At 47.1% G+C, this 24,477-nt stretch overlaps 1 protein-coding gene across 9 annotated transcripts in view; it reads left to right on the top strand.

The window, feature by feature from the left end:
* The window catches only part of KCNAB2 (potassium voltage-gated channel subfamily A regulatory beta subunit 2), a 106,873-nt gene extending 82,686 nt beyond the window's left edge, over positions 1 to 24,187 (top strand). For 6 of the 9 annotated variants that reach the window (XM_081017183.1, XM_081017186.1, XM_081017185.1 and 3 more), the window contains 8 exons: positions 1,875 to 1,961; positions 7,691 to 7,735; positions 11,287 to 11,372; positions 12,416 to 12,536; positions 14,620 to 14,714; positions 15,518 to 15,638; positions 16,493 to 16,581; positions 17,801 to 24,187. In XM_081017183.1, coding sequence (XP_080873309.1) covers positions 1,875 to 1,961; positions 7,691 to 7,735; positions 11,287 to 11,372; positions 12,416 to 12,536; positions 14,620 to 14,714; positions 15,518 to 15,638; positions 16,493 to 16,581; positions 17,801 to 17,890 — 734 coding nt within the window. In that variant the 3' untranslated portion in view covers positions 17,891 to 24,187. The remainder of the gene's footprint in view (positions 1 to 1,874; positions 1,962 to 7,690; positions 7,736 to 11,286; positions 11,373 to 12,415; positions 12,537 to 14,619; positions 14,715 to 15,517; positions 15,639 to 16,492; positions 16,582 to 17,800) is intronic. The other 3 variants (XM_081017187.1, XM_081017188.1, XM_081017182.1) reach the window with 1 other exon arrangement.
* The last annotated feature ends 290 nt before the right edge of the window (positions 24,188 to 24,477 follow it).

Raw genomic sequence — 24,477 nt, forward strand, 5'->3', positions numbered from 1 at the left:
GTATCCCCCAGTTTGTATGGGGTGGCGGCGACCACACTTGTTCTGCAAATGTGCGGGGACTGTGGTGCTTTCAGTGGGGCCAACTCCAGAGTGTGGTGCATTCACCAAATTGCTGTCAATTTCTCTCTTTGTATGTGTGCCCCACGTCTCCAGGGTGAGATATGGGGCATCGAGGTGCCCGCAAGCGAACTTTGAAGGCAGAGAGAAAGAGGAAGGAGGTGGCAGAGACTTGAGGGACATTCACATCATACATTTAAAGCATTGCAATATCACATGGCAGAATTCTGGGAGCTGCAGTTTGTGAACGGTGCTACTAAGAGTTGTTAGGAAACCACCCCATAATTCCCTTATCTGAGTTCCCAGAGTTCCCTGGGAAAGAGAGATTGATTGTGAAACCACTCTGGGAATCATATCTCTGTGAGGGGAATAGGGGCCTCCTCACAACTCTGAGCACCCTTAACAAACTACAACTCCCAGAATTCTTTAGGGGGAGACATGGCTGTTGAAAGATGTATCATAGTCCTTCAAAAGTGTTGCCTTGCACAGCTCCAAGAACCCTTTCAAAGGCACCTACCAGAGAGGTTATAGAACAGGGGTGATTCCATTTTTTAAAAAAATGATATTTATTGAAAGTTTTTTAGAATTACAGAAAAGAACACAGCAGAAAAAGAAAAAAGAGAAAACAAAGAAAAAACAAACCACATCAAACAATGTAGATTCAAAAAAACAAAAATACACCACAAACAGATAAAAACAAATCCATCATTCTCGAATCCTCAACTTTCATTACCTTCTTTCTTTGACCTCCTCCTCCTCCCTTTTTTTGTATCCTAGTTATTAATTATCGCAGCAAATTCTTTCCATATTTCATAATATTCTGTCATTACATTACCTTAATCTATTTTCATCTTATCTTATAGAAAACCTTAAAACTTAAAACGTAACTCTTATTTTTACCAACTTCTCATAACCATAACATTCTTACCTAATTCTTTAGACATTTTTGCTAGAGCCAAGTAATTTCGTTCCAACATTTTTCTATCATTCATCAATTTTATAAAACAATCCTAGTAATAAAAAGAAAGAAATAAAAACAATCCAATCTTCATCCAGCGTCCCTTCCTCCTGGTCCCGGGTTTTGTCAGTCCTCTTTATCCCATTGATCTCGCGCATTAACCTGGTAACCTTATATCCGAGGCCCTTAAGTCTCTTCCATGTCCCTTCCGCAGCTCTTCTTCATATTCTCCTTTCACTCGTGGGAACTCCAGCTTGGTAATGTTTTTGACCCTTTTCAACAAATCAGCCCCTTTTCCAAAGTCCAGACTAAAACTCCATGTGGTATTTAAAAACATGTTTCAGAATCCCTCCAAGATTAAGAGCCCCCACAGCCCCAAACATCTCACGGCCCATTGCCAGACTTGGAAAGTCCAAACATCCCTGCATAGGGGGGTCTATCCAACCCCCCATTTCCAAACCAGTCCAAACCTTATCTTTCCAAATCTGGCTTTTTCCAAGTTCATTTATCAAATCCAAAAGCTCATGTTCCTGCAGGGCCACAGCTCCCTCCATCTCAGGGCCACCTTCCATATAAAGCGCTATGATATCACTTTTAATCCCTTTCAGAAGGAACTGCAGTTCTGTGAGGGGAATACTGGTGGGAGTGGGGTCTCCCTTAACAAACTACAGCCCCCAGAATCCTTTGGAGGACGCTGTGGCTGTTTAAAGCAGTACCGTAGTGTGTTAAATGTATGTGCAAATGCAGCCTTGGTGGTCTGCTGGTTGGCTCCACGGGCCACCTAGTGAAGAAGACAATCTTGCAGTGCTCAGCGTAGGCCTTTCTCTTTGACGTGTTTGTTTTCTGCCTCCCCCTGCAGGCCTGAAGGCTTCGCTAGAACGGCTGCAGCTGGAATACGTGGACGTGGTGTTTGCCAATCGGCCAGACCCCAACACGCCCATGGAAGGTAGGTGTGGCTGCCGTATTTTGCTTTCTCTCTCAGAGTACCTGTCTATTCAAGGTGGAACCCTGCAGTCCTTGACCACGGCAAGGGAAGAGATCCATGTTTGCCAAACGTCAGCTAGAAGAGGCGCTCTCCTCCCTCTTTCCCCTTCCACACATTGATTTCTCACACCTGAAAGGATCTACAGGTCCATCCCCATGTGTCTACAGGAGTCCCTCTTCCCTCAGATTGGAAGGAGGCATGGCCAGAGCAATGACTGATGCAGAGATGCAACAGGCAGCTTCCTCTGAGGGCAGGTAAGTCCTGCTGCATCTCTGACTTGAGAGTGATTGGGTGATCCAGTTGCAGCTGATGGAGAGAGGAGGCTGCCCCAAGCAGAGAATAGTTGAAACAGTACAGTGACCTCTACCATGTGTGGTGGACCTGTAGTAAAGTGAAGGGCTTTTGGGAACTAATCTATAACGAACTTAAAAAAATCTTTAAATATACTTTCCCAAAAAGACCTGAAGCTTTTCTACTGGGATTGATTGGAAAGGAAATTGAAAAAAAAGATTAAAGACCTCTTTTTATATGCCACGACAGCAGCCAGAAATATGTTAGCTCAGAATTGGAAAACAGACATAATACCGAATATAATGGACTGGCAGGTTAAAATGATGGACTATGCAGAACTGGCTAGACTATCAGGAAAATTAAGAGATCAGGATAAGCAGAAGTTTCAAGAAAATTGGAGTAAATATTTGATGTTTATAAGAAACAATTGTAAATCTTTGAAGACACTGGCAGCATTGGAATAACTCTTACAGCGTGTAGTTGATAATAAGATATATAGAGTACGTGATATTAGAACTTTATTTGATACTTCCCTAAGAAATGGAGGGAAGTCAGAGGCATGATAGAGCCTAAGTTAAATATGTAACCTATATATGTGTAATTTATGAATGTATGTATGTGTAAAAATTTATCAAAAAAATTTAATTTGAAAAAAAAAAAAAGAGAATAGTTGAAACAGTACAAAGCCAGAGCAATGAATCCTGCAGGGGCACACCGGGCAGCCTCGCCTGAGGACAGGTAAATCAGCTGCTTCTTACCTAAGGAGAAATTGATGCTGTCACACCCGATTCAAGGATGAGGGGCGATTACCTGCCTCCAGAAGAGACTGAAAGGCAGCAGGGCCAGAACCGAAAATCATGCAGAGATGCAGCAGGCTGCTTCCTCTGTCATTGGGCGAGGACACTAGGCTCACAGAAACTTCAGTTAATTTATTCCTGCCAGGATAAAATTACTGGAGGTTTTTAAAATGAGCTGTAACACCTCTGCAGATTTGGAAGGATTCCCACCCACCCCAAAGAACCACAGATTTCACTCATTCAGGAGACTCTGAAAAAATACCCCATTATCTTGGTTTCTGCTTAGTTATCTGTGACAAGGGCTCCTGTGCATTTACACACCGTCATGGAATTGCAGAGTTTAAAGGAATCCCAGGGGTCATCTAGGTCCACCCCTTCCAATGCAGGAACCACAGCGAAAGAATCCCTGACAGGTGGCCATCCAACCTCTGCTGAAAAACCACCAACGAAGGGGAGCCCAACGCTTCCCAAGGTAGCCCCTTCCACTGCCGAACAGCTCTTAAGCGTCAGAAATTTCTTCCTAATGTTTTGATGTAATGTTGACATTTGAATGAATTGGCTTAGGTGCCAGCTTCTGGAGTAGCAGGCAACAAGCTTGCTCCATCTTCCATGTGACAGCCCTTCAGATACTTGAAGGTGGATATCACATCACCTCTTAGTCTCCCCTTCTCCAGGCAAAACATACCCAACTTGTAAATGCACTCGTAAACCCCAGCGAATTTCCCACTCTGCCATGGAAAGCCTCAATTCCTTGCCAATCTGGTTGCCTTGTTAAGGATCTCAACTCTGACTGTAACCCGTTTTCTGCCTTCTGTGTGTGTGTATATGTGTTTCTGTGTGTGTGTGTGTGTGTGTGTGCTCGTGTACGAGCACACGTATTTGCTTTTGAACTTGTGCATTTCCATGTTTTCGTGTGAGATACTGTCTTCTATTTCCATAACAATACAGTGCATCATAGAGAACCAGGAAACCTTTCTTGAGCCAAGTGCCACATTAGCTCAGCTAAGAGCTGCCAGGGGCCACATTCCAATAGTATGTGGTTCTGGCCTTCATAAAATTACCTGCTTCACACACACACACACACAGAAAAAGAGAGAGAGAGAGAATTCCACATACACAAAGCTGTTTCTTGTTGAATCAGAGGCAGGTAAATCACACACCACTGAACAGCAAGCCATGCCTTATGGCTGCTTAAAGCCTCAAAATGCCATTGCTCCCCCCCCAAAAAAATGCATGCAGTTGCAAATTGCATGGACTATGCATTTGCAAGGAACAGAAGTCCCCTAAGGGATTTCCCCCTCTTCTTTGATCTTCTAGTAGCAGCAGCTGCAGTTGCATATTTGGCACAGTCCTTTTCACGTTGGGAAGCGCCCCACCAAACAGCTAGATGAAATTTATCTCTGGAGCGTATCTAGTAAGCAGGCCAGGGGACCGGGGACTGTTCCCTTTAAAAAGAAACATTTATCAATGATATGATACTTATTCAACAGAGCCATACAACAACCCTGGCAGGGAGACCAACCTCAGAGGTATTGATTGGTCCCAGGCTATCCCAGGAAGCTTCCTGTGTGAGCCAAGATTCAAGCTTCAGGTTTTAAGAGTTGTGAGTTTCAAGAGGGGTGGAATAAAAACAAGGTATTGAGGGAGTAGAGATTGACAGTGAGGAAAACTGAAACAGCTCTTGAGTGGCATTTTCTATGCTGTTCAATCTGGAGTGATCCTCAGTGCTTTTTGCTTTTCTTTCTTTCTTTTTTGGTAGTACGGGCCGGTCCACAGTATCGCCCAGCTTTGGGAAGGAGGCAGGAGGGTTGCAGGATTCTGTCAGACACCTCTCACCTCCTTCCCAAAGCCTGGGGAACTTCTGCTTGGCTTAGGGAGGGAGGCACAATGCTCTGGAAGGGTCCAAGAGCCCTCCCTTGTGTGGTGACTACCTGCACCTTTCTATCTAGAAAAAACCCACTGGCTAATACTTAATATCACAATTTGCTCTCCCTCAAGCTTTTAATTTTTTGTGGAAGAGTGTTGGTTCCGGGGATGGGCGGTTTCACCTAGAAAATGAATTGACCCCCTTTGGAAACAAATGGAAATATTCGGAGTGGAGTTCAGAGAATCACTTTCCTGTTTTCAAGAGGAAGGGACTGTTAATCTTAATTTATTGCACACGGTGGCCCAAGGGTGTTCTCTGTTGTACCTTTAAACCCTGTGTGTGATTAGCTGTGTCTAAACCACAGAACCTAGGGCTTGCCTATCAGAAGGTCGGCGGTTCGAATCCTCGTGATGGGGTGAGCTCCCGTTGCTCAGTCCCTGCTCCTGCCAACCTAGCAGTTCAAAAGCACATCAAAGTGCAAGTAGATAAATAGGTACAGCTCCGACGGGAAGGTAAATGGTGTTTCCATGCGCTGCTCTGGTTCACTAATCCAGACACCTGCACGTCTCCATCTGCCTTTCAAATCTGACTGATTTGTAAGTGATGACCATATTGACCACACAGTTAAGGTTAAAGAGGATTAGACAAGTTCATGGAGGAGAGGCTATCAGTGGCTATTAGCCACAATGGCTATGCTCTGCCTCCAGAGTTGGAGGCAGCAATGCTTCTGAGTGCCAATTGCTGGAAACAGCAGGAGGGGAGAGGGCTCTTGTGCTTGGGTCCTGCTTGGGACATCTGAGTAGCCACTGCGAGAGCAGGATGCTAGATTGCATAGGCCATTTGCCTGATCTAGCAAGCTCTTCTTACTTTCTTCGGATGATGACCCCCATACCTCTGACACCTCCGGCAGTTTTTTTATTTTCCGAGCTTAAAAAGGAGGTCCAGGTTTATCAGTCTTGCACTCAACCTAAAAAGGGTTTGCTCCGAGAGTGGGGAAGAGTAAGTGGAGGCTGCCCTCTGTGCTTCTGCATGAGTCACTGTCCTCATTCCCCCTTTTCCCACATTATGGCATGAAAACTCAGCCCATATGCTCCATCAGTTGTTTATTGCAGCAGTGAGACTAAGCTGTGGCCATCAAGGGCATGTTGGACTCCAGCTCCCATCGTGCCTGACCATTAAGCATGCTGGCTTCAGGGGCCAATAGGAATTCAACAATGCCTGGAGGGAGGGGAGCCCAGGTTCCCTGTCCCTGGTTTCCAACAAGACTCACACAGTATGGAGTGAATTGGATGACAAAATACGTTTGATTGGTGCTCTCACTGTCACGCTTAATGCTTACAACAACCCGCAAGGTAAGTCGGTGTAATGGTTTCCCATTTTGCAGGTGTGGGGACTGAGGTCGTGAGAAAGTGTGTGTGTTGTTTTGTGTGTGCGTGCACGTGCCGAATGCCGCTGAGTGATTGCGGCAAAAATAAGGGGCTTTCCTGACTCCTGGCTGCACAAACCACCACACCAGCTCCCTTTGGTGGGAATTAACCGCATATCTCTGTTCTTGGGCCCGAAAGACAAGGATGGTTGTCACCCCAAGTCCTTCCTGACCGCGACAATGGGATTCACAGCAGTTGCTGAATCACCTGAGTCAGGTTCACCCTGTGCGTTTTAAAGCACTGTGATGCTGCTTTAAAGGAGTCGTAGCTTCCCCCAAAGAATCCTGGGAGCTGTAGTTTGTTAAGGGTGCTGAGAGTCATCAGGAGACCTCTGTTCCTCTCCCAGAGCTACAATTCCCAGAGTGGTTCCACATCAATCCCTCTTTACAGGGAAGTGTGGGAATTGTAGTTCTGGAAGGGAGGACTAGGGGTCTCCTAACAGCTCCCAGCACCCTTAACAAACTACAGTTCCCTGGAGTCTTTGGGGGAAACCATGGCTGTTTGAAGTGGTACCGCAGTGCTTTACATGTGTGATGTGAATGTGACTTTGGTGCCTGGTTAGAGAATTTAAAACAGGGGTAGCTAACCTTTTTTTGACCCAATGGCCATGTTCACCTCCTGGGGGGGGCATTGTCTACATGCTAGCAGTGGGTTGCCTAGGACTGGGTGTCACTTACCCACCCACCCCAGGCACACAAACGGGGGCACAACAGCCACCGCCACCCTCAGCTGATCCATGCAGATGAGCTGAAGAGGAGACTGTGTCACCCTTCTCTCCGTTCATGAAATGATTGATCCGATGACCAGGGGTGGTTTCATCAGGCTCCTGGGCTCTGCCCAACCCCAGCACTGCATCTGCCTTTGTTTTTCTTCATTTCATAGAATCAGAGAATTGTAGAGTTCGAAGGGGTTTTTTGGACTACAATCCCCATCATCCCTGATTGCTGCTAGCTAAGCATGATGGGAGTTGTAGTCTAAAAAATAGATGGAGACCCAAGATGAACCCAACCTCTTGCGATGCAGGAATCACAGCTATTGATGCAGTCACTGCCAAAATCAGTTGGGTGGCAGGGAATGGGGTGAGGGGATGCCCCCAAAGTTCCCTTTGGGTGAGGATCTGTCGTCCTGAGACTGGGAAGGGCAGTCTTGACTTTTGCAAAGGAAAAGGGGAGCTTGGAGGGTGGTGGTGGAAGGGGCAACGAGTCTCGTCCTTTGCCCAGATTCCCCTTATGTTGTACACCATGCCTTGCGATACGCCAGCGGCAGCTGTAAACTCTGGTCTCTCTTAAATCTTTCTTTTATCACCAGGGAACCCATTTAGCTCTTCCAAGTCGCGAACATTCATCATAGAAGGTACATGGTACCCCCCCACCTCATCTTGATTATCTGCATCCAAGTGGCATTTTATGGGATGGAATAATCCATGCAGTTTTGCTTTTTTTCCCCCATTTTTTTCTATTTTATTCTCATTGGCAAAATTTCTCCCATTACTCGGATGGCAAAATTCTCCATAAAATGCCCAACGGAAGCAAAGAAAGAAAGAGGGGGGAAAATACCACCCAAAAACAAAAAACAAAACAACCCTTTGTCCCTTTAGTAACATCTTGCAAGTAAATTTAAAATCCAAAATCTCTTCCGCCACCCCACCACCCCACCATCCTCCCTGGTTCATTCCATTCCACGTTTTCCTCTGCTGTCTCTGAAATGCATGCCTTGTGTCTGTGATGCTCTTTCCTGAACCCCTTCGAAATTTGACAACTCTTCCTAAAGTTCTCAGTGGGGTGGGCCTTGCACCCTGCTGCACCCCCTTTTGTGAGATGCTCATCATTTTCAAAAACAAACCTACGAGATGCAGCCGGGTATCCCAAGACCCCTGCTGTAAATGTGCCTGCTGTTTTGCCGCAATAATCTCCCACCCTGAGTTCACTGCCTCTGAGGATGCATGAGGCAAAGGAACAGATTGGCAGAAATCAAACCCCTTTGCAAAAACTGTGAAGAGACATCAACTGACACCAAGCAGCAAATGTACACTCCTTTGGTGTCACCCCATTGGCTGTGAAGCAGTTTGTAGCTAAGAAACAGATAAACTTGGAACTATTAAAATAAGAAGTGTACCCTGAGTTGGCCAGACTCATTTGATGACCGCAAGAAACCAAATCTTTAGGGTCTTTCGCCCCGTCTGGTGGAATGCTTTGTGCCAATAGAAATTTAGCAGGCACTTTCCCTTTCAACCTACGGAAGAGAAGTGCCTACGGAAAACTTTTCTATTCCATCAGGCCTATGCAGGCAATTAAGAATATAGGTTTCAGTAACATATTTTAACCTTTATATAATGGTTTTTGTATGATTTTAAGTATAGTTGTTGTAAACTGCTCCGATGTGACAAGTGGTATATGAATATTTTGATTAAATCAATGAAGGATGATGGTGGTAGTGATAAAAGTAACATGTGCCCTTTGTAAAACAAATTTTGTGGCCACAAGTATTTAAAACAAAAGCTTGATGAACAGACATGCAATCTTTTGTACGTAATGTACACGAAAAGCATCTTGACCACCAACTGGTCTTCTGCGGTGGTCTAGTATCTCAATAACTAAATAGCCAGCAGAGTAGCTTGGGAGACCAGAGGAATTATTTTGAACATCTGTGTATGTAAAATACCAGATCACTGCAGAAAACTAAGGATTGCATCCAACTCAGTTACACTCAGAGTAGACCCATTGAAACTGACAGGCTGAAGTTAGTTCTACCCTGTAATCTGAGTAGGGCTGACCTTGGAGGAGAAGGCTATGTCAATAACTGGAGGCAGCGATGCTTCTGAATACCAGTTGCTGGAAACAGCAGGAGGGGAGAGGGCTCTTGTACTAAGGTCCTACTAGCGTGCATCCCATAGACATCTCTTTGGCCACTGCGAGAGCAGGTTGCTGCACTAGATAAAACCTTGATTTTCTTCCAACCCTGAGAACTGGGAGCAGCTTTAGAGACATCTCAAAAGGGGCCTCCTTTTAGTTTGGTGCATGGGATGTGATTTGTTCGTTTTTGCTCTCAAATTCCTACTCTGCTTTTTGGCATGCAACTGTTTTGCGGTTGTTGGTTGCTGTTGGTTTTTATTATTATTATTATTATTATTTTGCTTTGGCTGGAAGGATTTTTGAGGACTCTTGCCATGCATGCTTCAGAACCCCCATGGCGGTGGGACAGCTGAAAGAATGTCCAAACCGCAAAAGTCCCAGGGTCCCTGAAACACCCCTTGGCTCTGCAAAGGCAAATTGATTTCAGCATGAAGTTTCACAGCTATTTGCTCAGACGCTTTCAAGCATATCTTTCTGACCTAAAGGGCTGGAAACTTGACCTGTTGGTGTTGTTGTTAAATTAAGGATGCTAAGTTCTATGTCCAGTCACAGCTTCTGTATTTGAGGAGGGCAACCCTTCCTTCAGCCTAGCTTTTAAATAGAAACACCCTTGTCCTAAGCCGCCTTCTCCTCTGTCCCACAATAGCTCCTAGTTTTATGAATGAACCAGCTCCTAGTTTTATGAATGACCTCTTCGGTACCTAGGCATCCAGAAGAAGCAATGCTTTCCTGCCAGACAAGTGGACAGGCCTTGTGGAAATATTCAAAGGAAGCGAGAAGATCTAAGGGAATGGATTTTTCTTTGTCGTGAAGGGAGAGGGGTGGGGCTGTTAGCTTAGGCTTGGAGGCACAGAGAGAAGTGTGGGGTGTGTGCCAGGTGCTCCCCATTGGCTTATAAAATCGTGATCACATAAAATAATAATCTTAGAGGCCACCTTGATGCACATCCTGGGAGGTTCCTATTCAAGTAAGCAGAAGGCAAACCTCCAATGGTGCTTCAGGAAACTTGTCTGTCTTTTGGCTCACATATTGTTCCAGTAAGAGTGAACTGGATTGAACTTCTCCCCGCTGTCCTCATCTAATGCACGGGCCAGCCAGAAGCCTGTCTGTTCTTAGCAACACAGTGCTGGGCTACATGGACCTTGGCAAATCTAATGACACAAGATCTCAGAGGCAGGAGCCTCCCTGTTCAGAGCTAGCAGTCCCAGCCCTTTCACAAGGCAGAATGAGGCAGCTGCCTCAGGCGGCAAATTCTGAGAGACAGAAAGTGACTAGGGCCCTGCAGCTCCTAAACTAGCCTGCTGCCCTAGGCTGTGGAGGAGGACTCTGTCCCACCACCAGTTCTGAAGTAAAATCCAGCTACCAGTCTGGTCAGGTTTTGCGCGTAGAATGGGGAACACACCATCTTCGCCTCAGGCAGCAAAATGGCTTGGGTGGCTCCTGAGAGTCAGGAGGACCTCTTTGAGTTCCTGGTCCTGGTTGGGGAGGACGGTCAGAAATGTCCCTGCTGATCACCCTGTGCTTAGCGACTTCTCTAGGCCACAGTGGGTCCTTTGGAACAGCCCTTTGGGTTGACCCTTCGATGCCCGCTCTGGAAGGCTCTTTTCCATAAGCTGCCCTTCTGTGCTGTCCCTTCATACCCCACCCCACCCATCTGGTCACCGACGGCTTCATCCTCCCACCTTTTGTCTGTTTCCGTTTCATTTCGCGAACTCGTTGCCTTTCCGCCGGTTTTTGGATGGGATCTCCTGGCGCACCATCAGTGTGAGGCATTTCCCTGGAGATACGGTCTGGTTTTCCATGGGGGGGTTGCTGTTCTCAGCTCCTCCCTCCCTCTCCCCATCCTCTCATCCTCCCCATTTTTGAGGCCAATAATTTACGCTGCTTGCAAGATGTCTGAGTAGTCAAAGCCTCCCCACCCTGGTCCCTCCTTTTCTTTTCTCCTTTTTTTTTGGTGTCGTGGCCTTAATTCGACAGGGCAGGCCGGCTCATCGCCTTGGGTTTAACGCCTCTCTCGTTCCTTCTCTCTTTCTTCCTTTCTCGTTTTTCCAGAGACGGTGCGAGCCATGACCCACGTCATCAACCAAGGGATGGCCATGTACTGGGGGACGTCGCGGTGGAGCTCCATGGAGATTATGGTATTGTGGATGAAGAAAGGGGGGGGGGTTAAAAAGGGTGGCAGAAAGAGAGAGAGAGAAGGGGAAGCTGAGATAAAGAGTGGGCGGCTGATAGAAAAGATGCCAGGCAGATGTGTAAAACTGGGACCCACCCGCTTTCAACCTTTGCCTAAAATGACCCTAGGAGGATAGATGGATGAATTGCCAGGAATGGAGATAAAAGCTGCAGGCTCAGCTCTGAGAAACAAGGTGGAAGAGACATTCCTTGAACCAGAGATGCAGTCTGAGAAGCAGAATGGAATGGCTGAGTTGCCCAATGGGTGTTCAAAGGCTGGAAGGAACAGAGCTCCCTAATACTGGAGCTTTGATGGGGGTGGGGGCGGGGGAGAAACAGGAGTGGAGGTGCAGCTAAGACCTTCACATCAAAAGTATGTAGGGTGGCATGACTGGGCAATGGGGTTGCAACAGGGGAGAGGCCCTATTCTAACGGGGGGAGGGGTCAAATACCCAAACAGGGCTAGGGGCCAAGATGGGTAGGAGCTCTCTGTACTTACTCAGTGGTGAGGGGGAAAGCGCTCTGTGCATCCTCAAGGGTCCTCTGGCCTTTTTCTTTCGCATGTGCTGGGACCTGAACCCTAGCTTTCCTCAATCCCTGGAGTGGCTTTCTTTGATTTCCCTGCCAAGCCGTGGACCTGGGGAGAAGGTCCAAGTGTCCGATATGCTACACACCATGGCGCAAAGGAGCAGGCAGAGCCAGTGTGGTGTAGTGGTTAAGAGCAGTAGACTCATAATCTGGGGAACCGAGTTCGCATCCCTGCTCCTCCACATGCAGCTGCTGGGTGACCTTGGGCCAGTCACACTTCTCTGAAGTCTCTCAGCCCCACTCACCTCACAGAGTGTTTGTTGTAGGGGAGGAAGGGAAAGGAGAATGTTAGCCGCTTTGAGACTCCTTTGGGTAGTGATAAAGCGGGATATCAAATCCAAACTCTTCTTCTTCTCTTTTTCCGCCTCGTCCCCTTCCTGACTGCTTCGGGGTGTTGTTGCTTCCCCCCTCCCCTCTATAGGAAGCGTATTCAGTGGCTCGCCAGTTCAACCTCATCCCGCCCATCTGTGAGCAAGCAGAGTACCACATGTTCCAGAGAGAGAAAGTGGAAGTGCAGCTTCCAGAGCTTTTCCACAAGATCGGTAAGCGTGTGTGGAAGCCGCCTCTGGGATGCCAGCAAGGCTGAATAAAGGCGGCAGAGGTGATGCTGCCCTGCTGAGAGAAAGGGGTGCCATGCTCTTAGCTTGGGTAAGGCTGCTTGCTTTAGTACAGCTGACAAGAGGCAGAAGGGCTCAGCAAGTACAGATTCCAGGGACCAGTGGTCCAGAATGGGGGCTCAGAGTGACTGTCTCTCAGCCTAACCTACCTCGCAGGGTTGTTGTTGTGGGATTAATTAAGGAGAAGGGAGAAAACCACATAAGCCACCTTCAGCTCTATGGAGGATAAAGGTGGGATGCAATCAATAAATAACAGAACTTGAGCAAGGGGTCAGGGTGGAACAGTTTAGCATCCTTCCCCGCCCCTGTACCCGTAATCCAGGGCCTGATTCAGCACACACTCCACGGGGGCTTTAAAGCTTATCCAAAACATCCAGGCCATTTAACTGGAGATCTCCTATCTGGTTTGGTCCTTAAATCCCACCCTGCCCAAGGCTCAGGGAAGCAACAGGATGGAAAGCCCAACATCCTGGCGCCTCCCCCGAGATCTGCTTCCCACAGGACCCCAAAAAGCAGTTATTTGGGGAAACAGTTTTGCTTAACCTTTTTTTGCCCTGCTGGCTCAAAACTGCAGTTTGGGATTAAGAGGCTTTCAGCATATTAATTATCATTAATAAAAATGTCAGAGAGGGGTCAGGAGCAGCGGCCCTTCCTCTGAATGTTTAATCCTGTCCCAACAAGCCAGCTTTGACCTCGCCATCCTAGCCTCTCTGAATTGGCTCTGCAGGGGCTGGAGGTCCCTGGGCTGCCCTTTTACTGATGGTAAAAAAGGGCTGATCAGTGCCTGGCTGTACAGACCCCCTTGTATTCCCATCAATTGGAGAAAGGCGAGATAAGAATGTAATAAAATAAAATGCGTTTTAAAGAAACACACAAAGGGGGAAGTGATGGAATTAAGTCACACAGTCACGCACACACGCACACCACTGGTCCTAGGGGATTAGTCAGATTCGATAATGATGATGGTGATGATTATGCCACCCATCTGACTGGGTTGTCCTGGCTATTAAAGGGAGCTTACGTTCTACCTCCTTAAATGGTTCAGGACTGCAATACTTCAAGGGCTGACTCTCCCCATATGAACCAACCCAGACCCTGAGATCATCCTCTGAGGCCCCTGTTCGTATGCTGCCTCTGCATGAGGTCCAAAGGGTGGCAACACAATAACAGGCCTTTTCTGCAGTGGCTCCCCATTTGTGGACTGCTCTCCCCAGGGAGGTTTGTCTGGCACCTTCATTATACATCTTTAGGTACCAGACAAAATCTTTTCTCTATAGCCAGGCCTTTGGCCTTTAATTATCTGTGGCCTTTTAGAAACGAATGGGATGTTTTTAATAGATTGCTTTTTTCCATTTCATTTCACTTTTAATTTGTATACTGCCTTTCTATATTGCTATACTCAAGGTGATTTACAAGCTGAAAAAACAAAATAAGACAGCAAAAGTCACACACATAATAACCATCTCATCCAATACAAAGGAGCCACGATAATGTTAAAATAAACAACTTATATCAAATAAAGCAATATTCAACAATCCATTAGACTATAATAGTAAACAGTAAAGCTAAATATCAGCAAATAATAATTACCAATCACAATTACTAATAATAATTACCAATTACAATAATTGCTAAAAACTATAATCAATAAAATTTACGGCAAGTCACAATGCATAAAATACCACAAAAGGAGTAAAAGGTTGTGGTTACCACAACCACGTTAAAGGAGAAACAAGAACACACAACTTATAATTTATAATGTATGTATGTATGTATTTACGTATAAATAAATAAATACCTACCTTCTTTTACCACTTGGTTTCAGTGTAACTGGGGAGTGGGGTTGCCTGTTTGGTTTGTTGTAAGTCTCTTTGGGTTGCCCTGGGACTAATGAATTCCGTGAATAACAATAATATCACCTCTCCGTCTTCACTTCTTCAGGCTAAACATTGCTGTTAAGTATTTGCTCTCCACCCTCCAACTTGCATTTTCCTCTTTCTCCCCGTAGGTGTGGGCGCCATGACGTGGTCCCCTTTAGCATGTGGAATCGTTTCGGGGAAATACGACGGGGGGATCCCTCCCTACTCCCGAGCATCGCTAAAAGTGAGTGGTGGCATTTGATCGCTGGGACCGGCAGAAGGGAAATACTGTCACATGTGCCCCTGTCTCTGAGTGACAGAAGACTCAGGGGAGCCCCAGGACTTACCAGGGGTTCCATTCCCTTGGAATGAAAGTCAGTGGGGCATTTCTAGGATATATGGTTTTATCGGCACATATAATAAATACGTTGATATGTCCTGAGCAGAGGATGGAGAAGCTCGGAGCATTAACAGCCCAACAGATCCGCCTTCCCCGAACCACAGTTCTTGAGCCCAGCACAGAGTGAGGCATGCCTCTGTGTATCCAGCTTCCAGCATCAGCTAAAACTCACAGGCAGAACTTTGGTCATTGTTCTTCCGTTTTGCAAGGTGGTGTCTTTTCCAGCTAGGTGAGGGAGATTACCCTGATTTGCCTCAGTGGCAACAGGGCAACCTCCTTCTAATGTAAATGGCTACTAGCCACGATGGCTATGCTCTGCCTCCACAACTTCTGAACCCCCGTTGCTGGAAGCCACAGGAGGGAGGAGGGCAGTTGTGCTTAAATCCTGCTTACGGGCTTCCCACAGGCATCTGGTTGGCCACTGTGGGAACAGGATAGTGGACTAGATGGGCCATTGGCCTGATCCAGCAGGCTCTCCTTGTGTTCTTAAATGGCAGTTCATAACTGCCTGGCCGAAGCTATTGCCTTAACCAATGAACTGATCTGGCTGGTTTAGCATCTTAGTCCCACTAGATTCTATACCTCACATACCTTGGTTTCTCTTTGCTTCCGCCTGCCACTGGTCTCTTTCCTCTCCCCATGCCCAGGGCTACCAGTGGCTGAAAGACAAGATCTTGAGTGAGGAAGGGAGGCGGCAGCAAGCCAAGCTGAAGGAACTGCAGGCCATCGCTGAGCGGCTGGGCTGCACTCTGCCCCAACTTGCCATTGGTAAGTGGGAAACACTTGCCCCCCACATTCTGACCCTTGCCTGGAGGCAGTGGCTGCCTCTGCAGAGTGGGAGAGCAGCCTTGCTGGGTAGCGGATCCATCTAGACCAGGGGTTGGCGAGGCTTACCAGGCATGGGCCGGATCACTCCCACAGAGATACTCCAGAAATCTCATCTGCACATGTCTGCGGCTCTGGAAATTGCTTCTGCGCATGCCCAGACACCAGAAATCGTGCCTGCGCAGAAGTGATTTTCGGTGTCTGAGCATGCGCAGAAGCAATTTCTGGAGTCGTGGAAGAGAGTCCCCGCACCGTGCTGCGCTGGTTTAGCGCAACGCGCGGGGACTCGCCCAGTGGGCGGCTTGGTTCGGAGGCGGCTCGTGGGCCAGTTAAATGGCCTCTGTGGGCCGCTTCCGGCCCATGGGCCGCAGGTTGGGGACCCCTGATCTAGACCCAGCCTTCTGTTTCCAACAGGGGACAGATAGAAACTCACGTGCAAGGCATGAGGGCAATGAGTCCCCTCCATTGTTTTCTCTACACAGAGACAGAGACAGAGAGAAACTGGTACTCAGAATCTCCGTTTAGCTTTCACAGCTTCTGCAGATTTATATTATTCTTTTTTCCAAAGATTTCTTAAGCTAGTAGCCTTCACCTTAACTGTAGGCAGCAAATTTCACATGGTAGATGCATCTTATGAAGAAATATATGTGCCCTCATCTGTCCAGAGCTTGAGTTTCTTGAACTAAGCACTTGACTCTCCCCCAAAAAGACTCTGGCCCCAAACAATCCCCCAGGTGGCCTTGGCAGTGTCTCCATTACATTCCCCTAATGCTCTTCTTCTCCCCCACTCCACCCAGCATGGTGTTTGCGGAACGAAGGGGTCAGCTCTGTCTTGCTGGGGGCTTCCAATGCAGACCAGTTAATGGAGAATATTGGAGCAATACAGGTGAGCACCCCACCCATCACCCACCTTCAGGCCCTGGCAAACTGATCTTTGGTTTGTTTGTTTTTCTTGCATGGAATGCTCTGGACATAGATCCATAGAACTGCAGGGCTGGAAGGAGCCTCCAGTCTCAGCCACTGCAATACTGGAATTGTAGCTGAAGGATCCCTGGCAGATGACCATCGAGCCTTAGGAAAGAGCCTTCAGGCTATTGAAAACTATTTGATTACTGATTGTTCAGCATGGGAGAGAGGGGATTGAGGAGGCAGAGATAATATTTGGGGGTTCATATCTTGGCTTCACACTCTCTGCTTTTAATTTTGCAAACAATGATATTTACATTCAATGAGACAGTGAATTGAGCAGATGCTTCTGCAGCTCAGCTTTCTTAGAACATGCCAGACTGGCTGCCTTGAATGGGGTCTCTCTTGAGACCCCTCCAGGTCAGAATAACTCTATCACCCTCAGGGGGAGGCTACTGTAGCAACAGATTGATTTTTTTTTTAGGGGTGCTTCTTAACTGACATGCAACACCTAGAAGTTCACCCACCAAAGGGAACGCAACCCTTGCTTTGCAGTGGTTCTCAACCTGTGGGTCCCCAGATGATGTTGAACTACAACTCCCATCACCCCTAGCTAGCAAGGCCAGAGCTCAAGGATGATGGGAGTTGTAGTCCAACAACATCTGGGGACCCGCAGGTTGAGAACCACTGCTTTAGGGTATTACGCCATTCAGTATGTCAGAACATGCATTTGTCTTCTTAGCCAAACCTACTTCGCAGCGTTGTTGTGATGATACAATATGGGTGCAGGAGGATCAGCCCGTAGCACCACGGGTTCTCTGGAGGCAACACAGATCAGTCCATCGACTCTGGTGTGAGGTATGCCACCTCCATCAGGCAGCTCCTGCTGTTTAACTGTGCCAGCTGGTCATTTTAGGAACTATTAAGGAATTGGTTCCTGACTTTTTGCTTTTTCCTCTTCCCTCCCAGTCCCATTTTCCTTGTGTGTTGTGTATTGTTATTGTTGGTATTTATTGTAAGCCTGCAGGTAAGGACTGCCTCATTTCCATTGTATGTAAGTGGCCCCAGGAGCCTTTTTGGCTAAAGAGCTGGGTACAAATGCTCCAAAGAAAGAAAGAAAATAAGCACAGGCTTGATAGCGCCATAACCAGAATCTAACGTATGACCTCTCCCTTTTACTTGTCGTTTCCACCCGGCAGGTTCTTCCAAAACTCTCCTCTTCTCTTATCCATGAGATCGACAGCATCTTGGGCAATAAACCCTACAGCAAAAAGGACTACCGGTCCTAATCGGGAATCCTGTTCCCGCCTAGGACTTTCTACTCCTTGAATTCCTCTGCCTCTCCCGTTCGCTTGCTTAAAGCTATATCGAAGCCAAGTCAAGAAATAACGGTTCGCAACCCAAGACAACAGCGCAGCATCTGAACCGAAGGCGTCCTAGAGAAAACCGTATTCAAACGTCGCCAGACTGCATAGGCTTCTTAAACTTTAATTTTCATTTTGAATGCAAGAAAACGCTGCAGGTTTGGGAAAGGGGCAAGTGAGGTTGGTTTCATGTCCATGCTTCCTTTTTCGAAGGAGAAAACAACTTTTGAGTTTTCTTCTCTTCCTCCTCCTCTCTCTCTACCTTGCAGTCGTTTTTTCTCTCTCTCTTTCTCCCAACCACCGTATCTACACACAGAGAGAATATCACAGCGCTCAGCTCATCTCGGTTTGAGCTGGGACTTTCTTCTTCTTCTTCTTTTAAAAGGGCAGAGTTAAGGTTATGCTTCGATCCACCATCCATACTCTGTAAGCCCAACTAGAGGAGCTTTGAGGAATGTGCCTTGACCAGCCTCCTGGAAGTGTCAGAAGCTGCTTTTGGGGAGCCAGTACAGGTACCCTCCCCGCTGCCAACCATTCCCTCTTTCCCAGTTTTGACTTTTGGGAAAATGTGATGGATTCAGAGTGAATTGGCTGAGCAGAAAGTGCCCAGTTCTGCAAGGTCCCACAGGCCATGTTTTGCAAAAAGTGGCTCATTCTTTCTATCACTTGGCCTCAAAGCTGGGGAGGGGCAGGGGGGCAGAGAGGAGGGATCAGGGGACGGGACGTTCACAGGCTGAAACTGACCCATCTCTTCCCCAGGTGGGGTCAAGAAGAAAGGCTTAGCCATGGAGAAATGGAAGGCCTAGACTAGAAACCCAGAACCTTCTGGTTGGAAAAATGTCCCATATCTCACTCAGGCCCTCTTCTGACCCCAGTAGATCCGCTTAGTACCTGCTCAACCTCCCATGTCCTCCCTCAGATACTCCCCGCCCTCACAAAAAAATGTCCCTCACTTTCTACAGCTTGAGATGCTGCCTTGATGAGGACAGCCTTGTTGCTCTGGGCAGGCAGAGAGAGGTTCCCAGAGGAATTGAGAGCCTGTACTTCCCCCCCCCCCAGGCTGATATGCACTTGCCCCCCCCCCCACTTCGTAGGATAAGCTTAGGCTCCCATCCATCAATTCCCACAGCAGAATAGTCCCTTCCAAGTAGGGAGCCACCACGCCCCTGACCCCGCCATCTCTGTGGCCATGCCGTCCGAAAGAGCCCAGAGCCCCTCTCAGAGGAGAGTTTTTCCTGTCCCGTTGCGGCCAATGCAAAGATTGTGCCTTAGTTTGGCTATGAGATGAGCTTGCCTTCTGGGATGGCCGCATACAAAATCAGCTCCTGAATTCCAAAGTGTTGCATCTGATGCTGTATGTTCATTTTCTCCATCTCCCTGCCCCCTTTTTTTGTGGATTTGTACCAACCCCAAATGTAATAAGTTGAAGGCTACAGGGGTACCTTTACCTTTACCTGTTTATCAATTGATACTGCAGCCCTACAGCAGATGTAACAGGGCGGCGAATGGAGCAGAGCTAATGCCTTCCAAGTCTTTTTGGACTCCGATTCCCATGAGCCCCTGCCCAGACAGCTGTTAGAAGTTGTGAAATACTTGGCGAGCCCCAGTGACTTGAGGAAGGATGCAGTTGGGCATCCTTCATCTAATTCCCCCCCCCCAAAAAAAGCATATATACTTGATTGTAATAAAAGAAGAAGACCTCTAAGTGGTTTGCAAAAAAAGAATAAAACCATAATATTATCAGCAAGCACAATTACAGTCAGCTATTTAAAACGTAAAAAAAATAATACCGTATTTTTTGCTCTATAAGACTCACTTTTTCCCTCCTAAAAAATAAGGGAAACTGTGTGTGCATCTTATGGAGTGAATGCAGGCTGTGCAGCTATCCCAAAAGCCAGAACAGCAAGAGGGATCGCTGCTTTCACTGCGCAGCGATCCCTCTTGTTGTTCTGGCTTCTGAGATTCAGAATATTTTTTTTCTAGTTTTCCTCCTCCAAAAACTAGGTGTGTCTTATGGTCTGGTGCATCTTATGGAGTGCAAAATACGGTAATTAAAATCAATGATAAGCTGAGAACCAGATTATAAACAAACATCAGTAAATCTGGGCAGGCTTGTCTAAAACAACAGTGTTTTTAGCAGGATCCGAAAAAGAGTTCAGTGAAGGTGCCTTACAGGTGTCAATAGGCAGGGAGTTCCACAGTGTAGGTGCTGCCACACTAAAATATACCAATTTCTTAACATTGTGGAACAGGCATTATGTGGTGCCCCTGACTTTTCCAAATACAAAAGCAGTCAAATGGGCATATATGCCATCAGGCAATTTTGCAGAAAAACTGGTTTGGCATCCTGAACGTTTCCACCATTTCAGCGGCTTTCTTTCATGGCCTATGACTTCGAAGCAAAGATTTGTTTATTTTTAAAATAATGCCTGAAAATTAATGTGAGGTGGCTAGAGAATTCCTAGAGCCTTCCTTTACAAAACTGCAGCCAAGGGTTTCTTCCGCCCCACCCCACCTCACCCCCAAGAAATGAAGGCATCATTGTTCCTCCAGTTTTGCCTGTGGTCAAACAGGTTTGGTAGGCTTTTGCCATGTTAGCAACCTGTCAGACCTCTTTGGCCAGACGTAACAGTAGGACGAAAGAAGTGCATGTGTGTTGAAAAGTGGGTGGTCTGTGCACCTGAGAGTACACAGAGGCACCATAGGAAATGGTACATCTCTCCAACTGCTTTTAGCTTTTTAAAAACTATTGCCTGCATCCAGACTCTTCCTGTTTTGGGGGGAGGAAGCAATGAAACTTATTCTCTGCTGGGAATGTAGCAAACAGCAGTGCGGAAATAAAACCGGAAACCCAAATAACAGAATCATAGAACTGTAGAGTTGGGAGGGACCTAAAGGGCCATTTAGTCCAACGCCCTGAAAAGGAGCAAAAATGGATGGATGCCCAGAGTTTTGCCGGGAAAGCAGCCAGTTCATTGAACAACAGCTTTGCAATAAGGCTTTTCGACAATATGCATGCCAGACTGTCCTGGTGACAAAAGCAGCTATGCATTTTATGACTCTCTTCCTGGCAAAAAGAATGAAATTGCATTCATGCCCTGATTTGCTTTGTTGTTGTTTTTGTTTGCTTTTATGTGGACACACGACTTCACGATTCGGTTTCCTCTGGCTGTCGGGCAACAGCCACGAATGCAACTGCATCCACCTCGCTATTGCTGCATTTGCAATCAACTTCAGAAGCACAATGAATTTGGGTTCCCACAGTTTGGGGCCTCTTCCCCACCCCCAATGGAGAAACTTCCTGGATTGCTCCCAGTGCTAGCCCTACACAGAGCAGATCCATTGGGATTAATGGCGACGACCAACTCAGGTCCATTAATTTCAATGGGCCGACTCTGAATGAGGCTTAGGCTGCTTTCCCAACATCTCCCTAACTGCGAATCTCCTTAGGATATTCAGGGAGCTCACTTTGGTGCGGCTAATGCAGCAGTTTGACTTTGCTTCATCCCCGGAGGCGCACACCATTGGCTCTCGAGACAGAGAAACACCAACAATTAGAGCTTGCCACACAACGTACGAGCCACTTCCAGATACGGGGCAGGATATAGCGCAAGTTTAATTTCTGCGTTGCTGTATTTGCTCCCGGGAAAGAAAGAAAAAATCCGTTTGCACATAACATGAAAACGAGCACTAACACTTGCACCATTCCTCGCTACGTATTTCCCGAAGTGGTTTTTGTATTGTGTGCGAGCTCAAAGGTAATTCACAGTTCGGGAAAGGTCAGCGAAACGGAATAAAGTTGCTGTGTACAAATGCAGCTTTAGTTGGATACAACCCCCTGAGCTAGATGGGAATGTCTTCAAGCAGTTTCAGAGATTAATGCAAAAAGGCAGGCAGCCTGCTCCTGGAGTCCCAGGGTCATAGAACTGGAAAGGGACCCCCAAGGTTCATCTAGACCAACTTCCTGCAATGCAGGAATCACAGCTGAAACCTCCATCAAAGGAGAGTCCACCACCTTCCGAGGGAGTCCGTTCCACAGCCGAACGGCCCTCACTGTCAGAAAGTTCTTCCTAATGTTGTAACTACCCTCTTTTCTGTCCTTTCCCCTGATTTATCAAGCCCTCCCCTGCTGCCTCCTACATCATGCAGGGACTTGCTCATGGCTGCTTTTTGCAATGGCACACCAGGGGCCCATACACCAGGGGTGAGCTTGCAAAAGGCTTCTTCTCTCTCACACACCCCTCCTTGTATTTTTTTTAACTCATGGGGTACAACCGCAGTGCAGCATTCAGCTACCTGCACAAGAGGGATCCAGAACGGAGCAGCCTGACTCAGGAACTGGGGGCTCCTGGTTCAGAAGAGCTGCGACGTTCCAGACCAGTTCTAAGTACGAAAGCGGGTTCCTTTTTTCTTTCCTTTTTTTCGGCTAGTCGGTGGGTAGTGTAAATATGATGCGTTTTAAGACTGAGCCGCGAAAGGCTTGTGTTATTTTTTTACTAACGTCTGTCCCCGTGGATGAGAAGTATTTTTGTATGTCTGTCCGCACCCCGCACCCCTCGCTTACCAAATCGTTTCCAGTGGGAAGCCTTCGTCAAACGCATTTCCTATCCTCTCTTGTTACAAACTTTTGCTCTCCCCTACTCCCGCAAAGCAACATTTGGTTCTTTATCTGGACTTGATGTCGTCTGTACGGATGGAGAGGAAGTCGAGTCCAGTTTACATTATAATCCAGAATTACCTAATTTGCATTGAAATACAACAGTCCGGCCCTCTGCTGCAAACGTAACAGAAGGATGTGGTCGAACCTGGAGCCAGGAAGAAAGAATGGGACTGCCAGTGGGAGAATCACATTTTTAAATGAAGTCCCTGCAATGAGAAAAGTAGCTCCTGTGACAAGTTTTCTACATGCAGGGAGGATTCAGAATTATGATTTCTGCCCTCTCCAGTCTGAGGGAGCGCTTTCCATCCTGCAGCCTTGGACAGGATGGGCTTCAGCAAAGTTAGTTGGGCTGGTTGCAAAATCCTTTCCTCACCGGTCGCATCAGAGGCTGAATTGCTGTTTCAGGAGGCAACAAAGTCGAGGAGCTGCCGAAACACAGCTGTGGCCTCCATCACTGGATCACCAACTTTTATCATTGATTTATTTTCTTTATATTTGCTTTATTTTATTTTTCTTGACGGGTCCCCTGTCCAGGAAGCTTGCCACCTCCAAGCAAAGTTGAGCCACTTAGAGCTGTGTGGCCTCCAGCAGATTTAAGCACAGAACTAACTCCCCCAGTGGGGCTTAAATGTGCTGGGAGGAATGTAAAAACCTATTTGAGCAAGGGCAGAAGGCAGAGACACATGTCCAGAAGGAGAGGAGCCTCAGGCCCCCTTTCCTCAACTCTTACGGTGGGGGTGTTGATGGGGGAGAACACTTACCATTTGACTTCAGCCTCAAGAGGCTCCCCCAACCCCCTACATTTAAAGCCATCAGCAGCTGTTCTGCCAATACATAGACAAAGAATGGGGGGTGGATTCCAGCATCTTACTATCGTTGCCCGCTTGCAATCAACGGGACAAGTTAAGGCATGACTTAGCTCCCATTGATTTCAGTGAGAACCAAGCTCAGTTAAGTCTGGATCCAACCGTAGGATCACGCACACCCCACCAAATGAAATAGGAATTCAGAACCATTCTGACCTCTTTGCACCCTCTGGGATTGGGCCCTTTCCCCTCTGCATGCCAGAGGACTGTGCATTTTCTCCTCCATGTCTGCCCCACTTTGAGACGTTTCGCAGTGTCTAAGCCCCTCACTGAAGGCTTCCACCTTCCCCCCAAAACCTTCCCTATCAGCCGTGTTTGCCGTGCTAATCAACTTCTTTCAGGGAGCCATAGAAATGCCACTGTAGCCAGGGGGGAGCAGGGGATCTGTAAATTTCCCCCGCCTCCCGTTAACCTTCCAGTCTCTCTCTTTTTTTAATTTTAATTCCATGTATGTAAATAAAATTAAAAAATACTCTTTTTTCTTTTTTTGCCTTTTTATATATGTCAAAACAAAAGTGATCGTTCTCTAGAAATGACATATATGACGACTGTGAGTCCTGAGCTAACCGCGTCTAGGCAAAAGGCTGCTAGCCCCCATCAATCATGCTTCCTGACAAAGATTTGGACTGATTAAAGAAAAAGCTTCTGTATTTATGGAATGAATAAATGAATAAATAAAAAACAAGCCTTATTTTATCTGTTGTCGCCAGAGCTCTCTCTTTAACTCTTCTTCCTCTGCGCCTTTGGTAGATGATGTACTATTCGTTTTATTGTCTGCATTTCTACCCTACCATTTTTCTACGAGTTGCTCAAGGTGAGGTACGTGGTTCTGCGCCTTTAATCCTCACAACAACCCTGTGAGATAGGTCAGGGTGCGAGGCAAGGTCACCCCAGTGAGCTTCATGGCTTAATGGGGATTCGAACCCTCGTCTCTCCCAGGTCCCCGTCTGATGCTGTAACCATTACCCCACCACAAGCTCTCAGTC

Source organism: Podarcis pityusensis (genome assembly GCF_964106645.2).
Source record: "Podarcis pityusensis genome assembly, chromosome: 8".
NCBI classification, from domain to species: Eukaryota; Metazoa; Chordata; class Lepidosauria; order Squamata; family Lacertidae; genus Podarcis; species Podarcis pityusensis.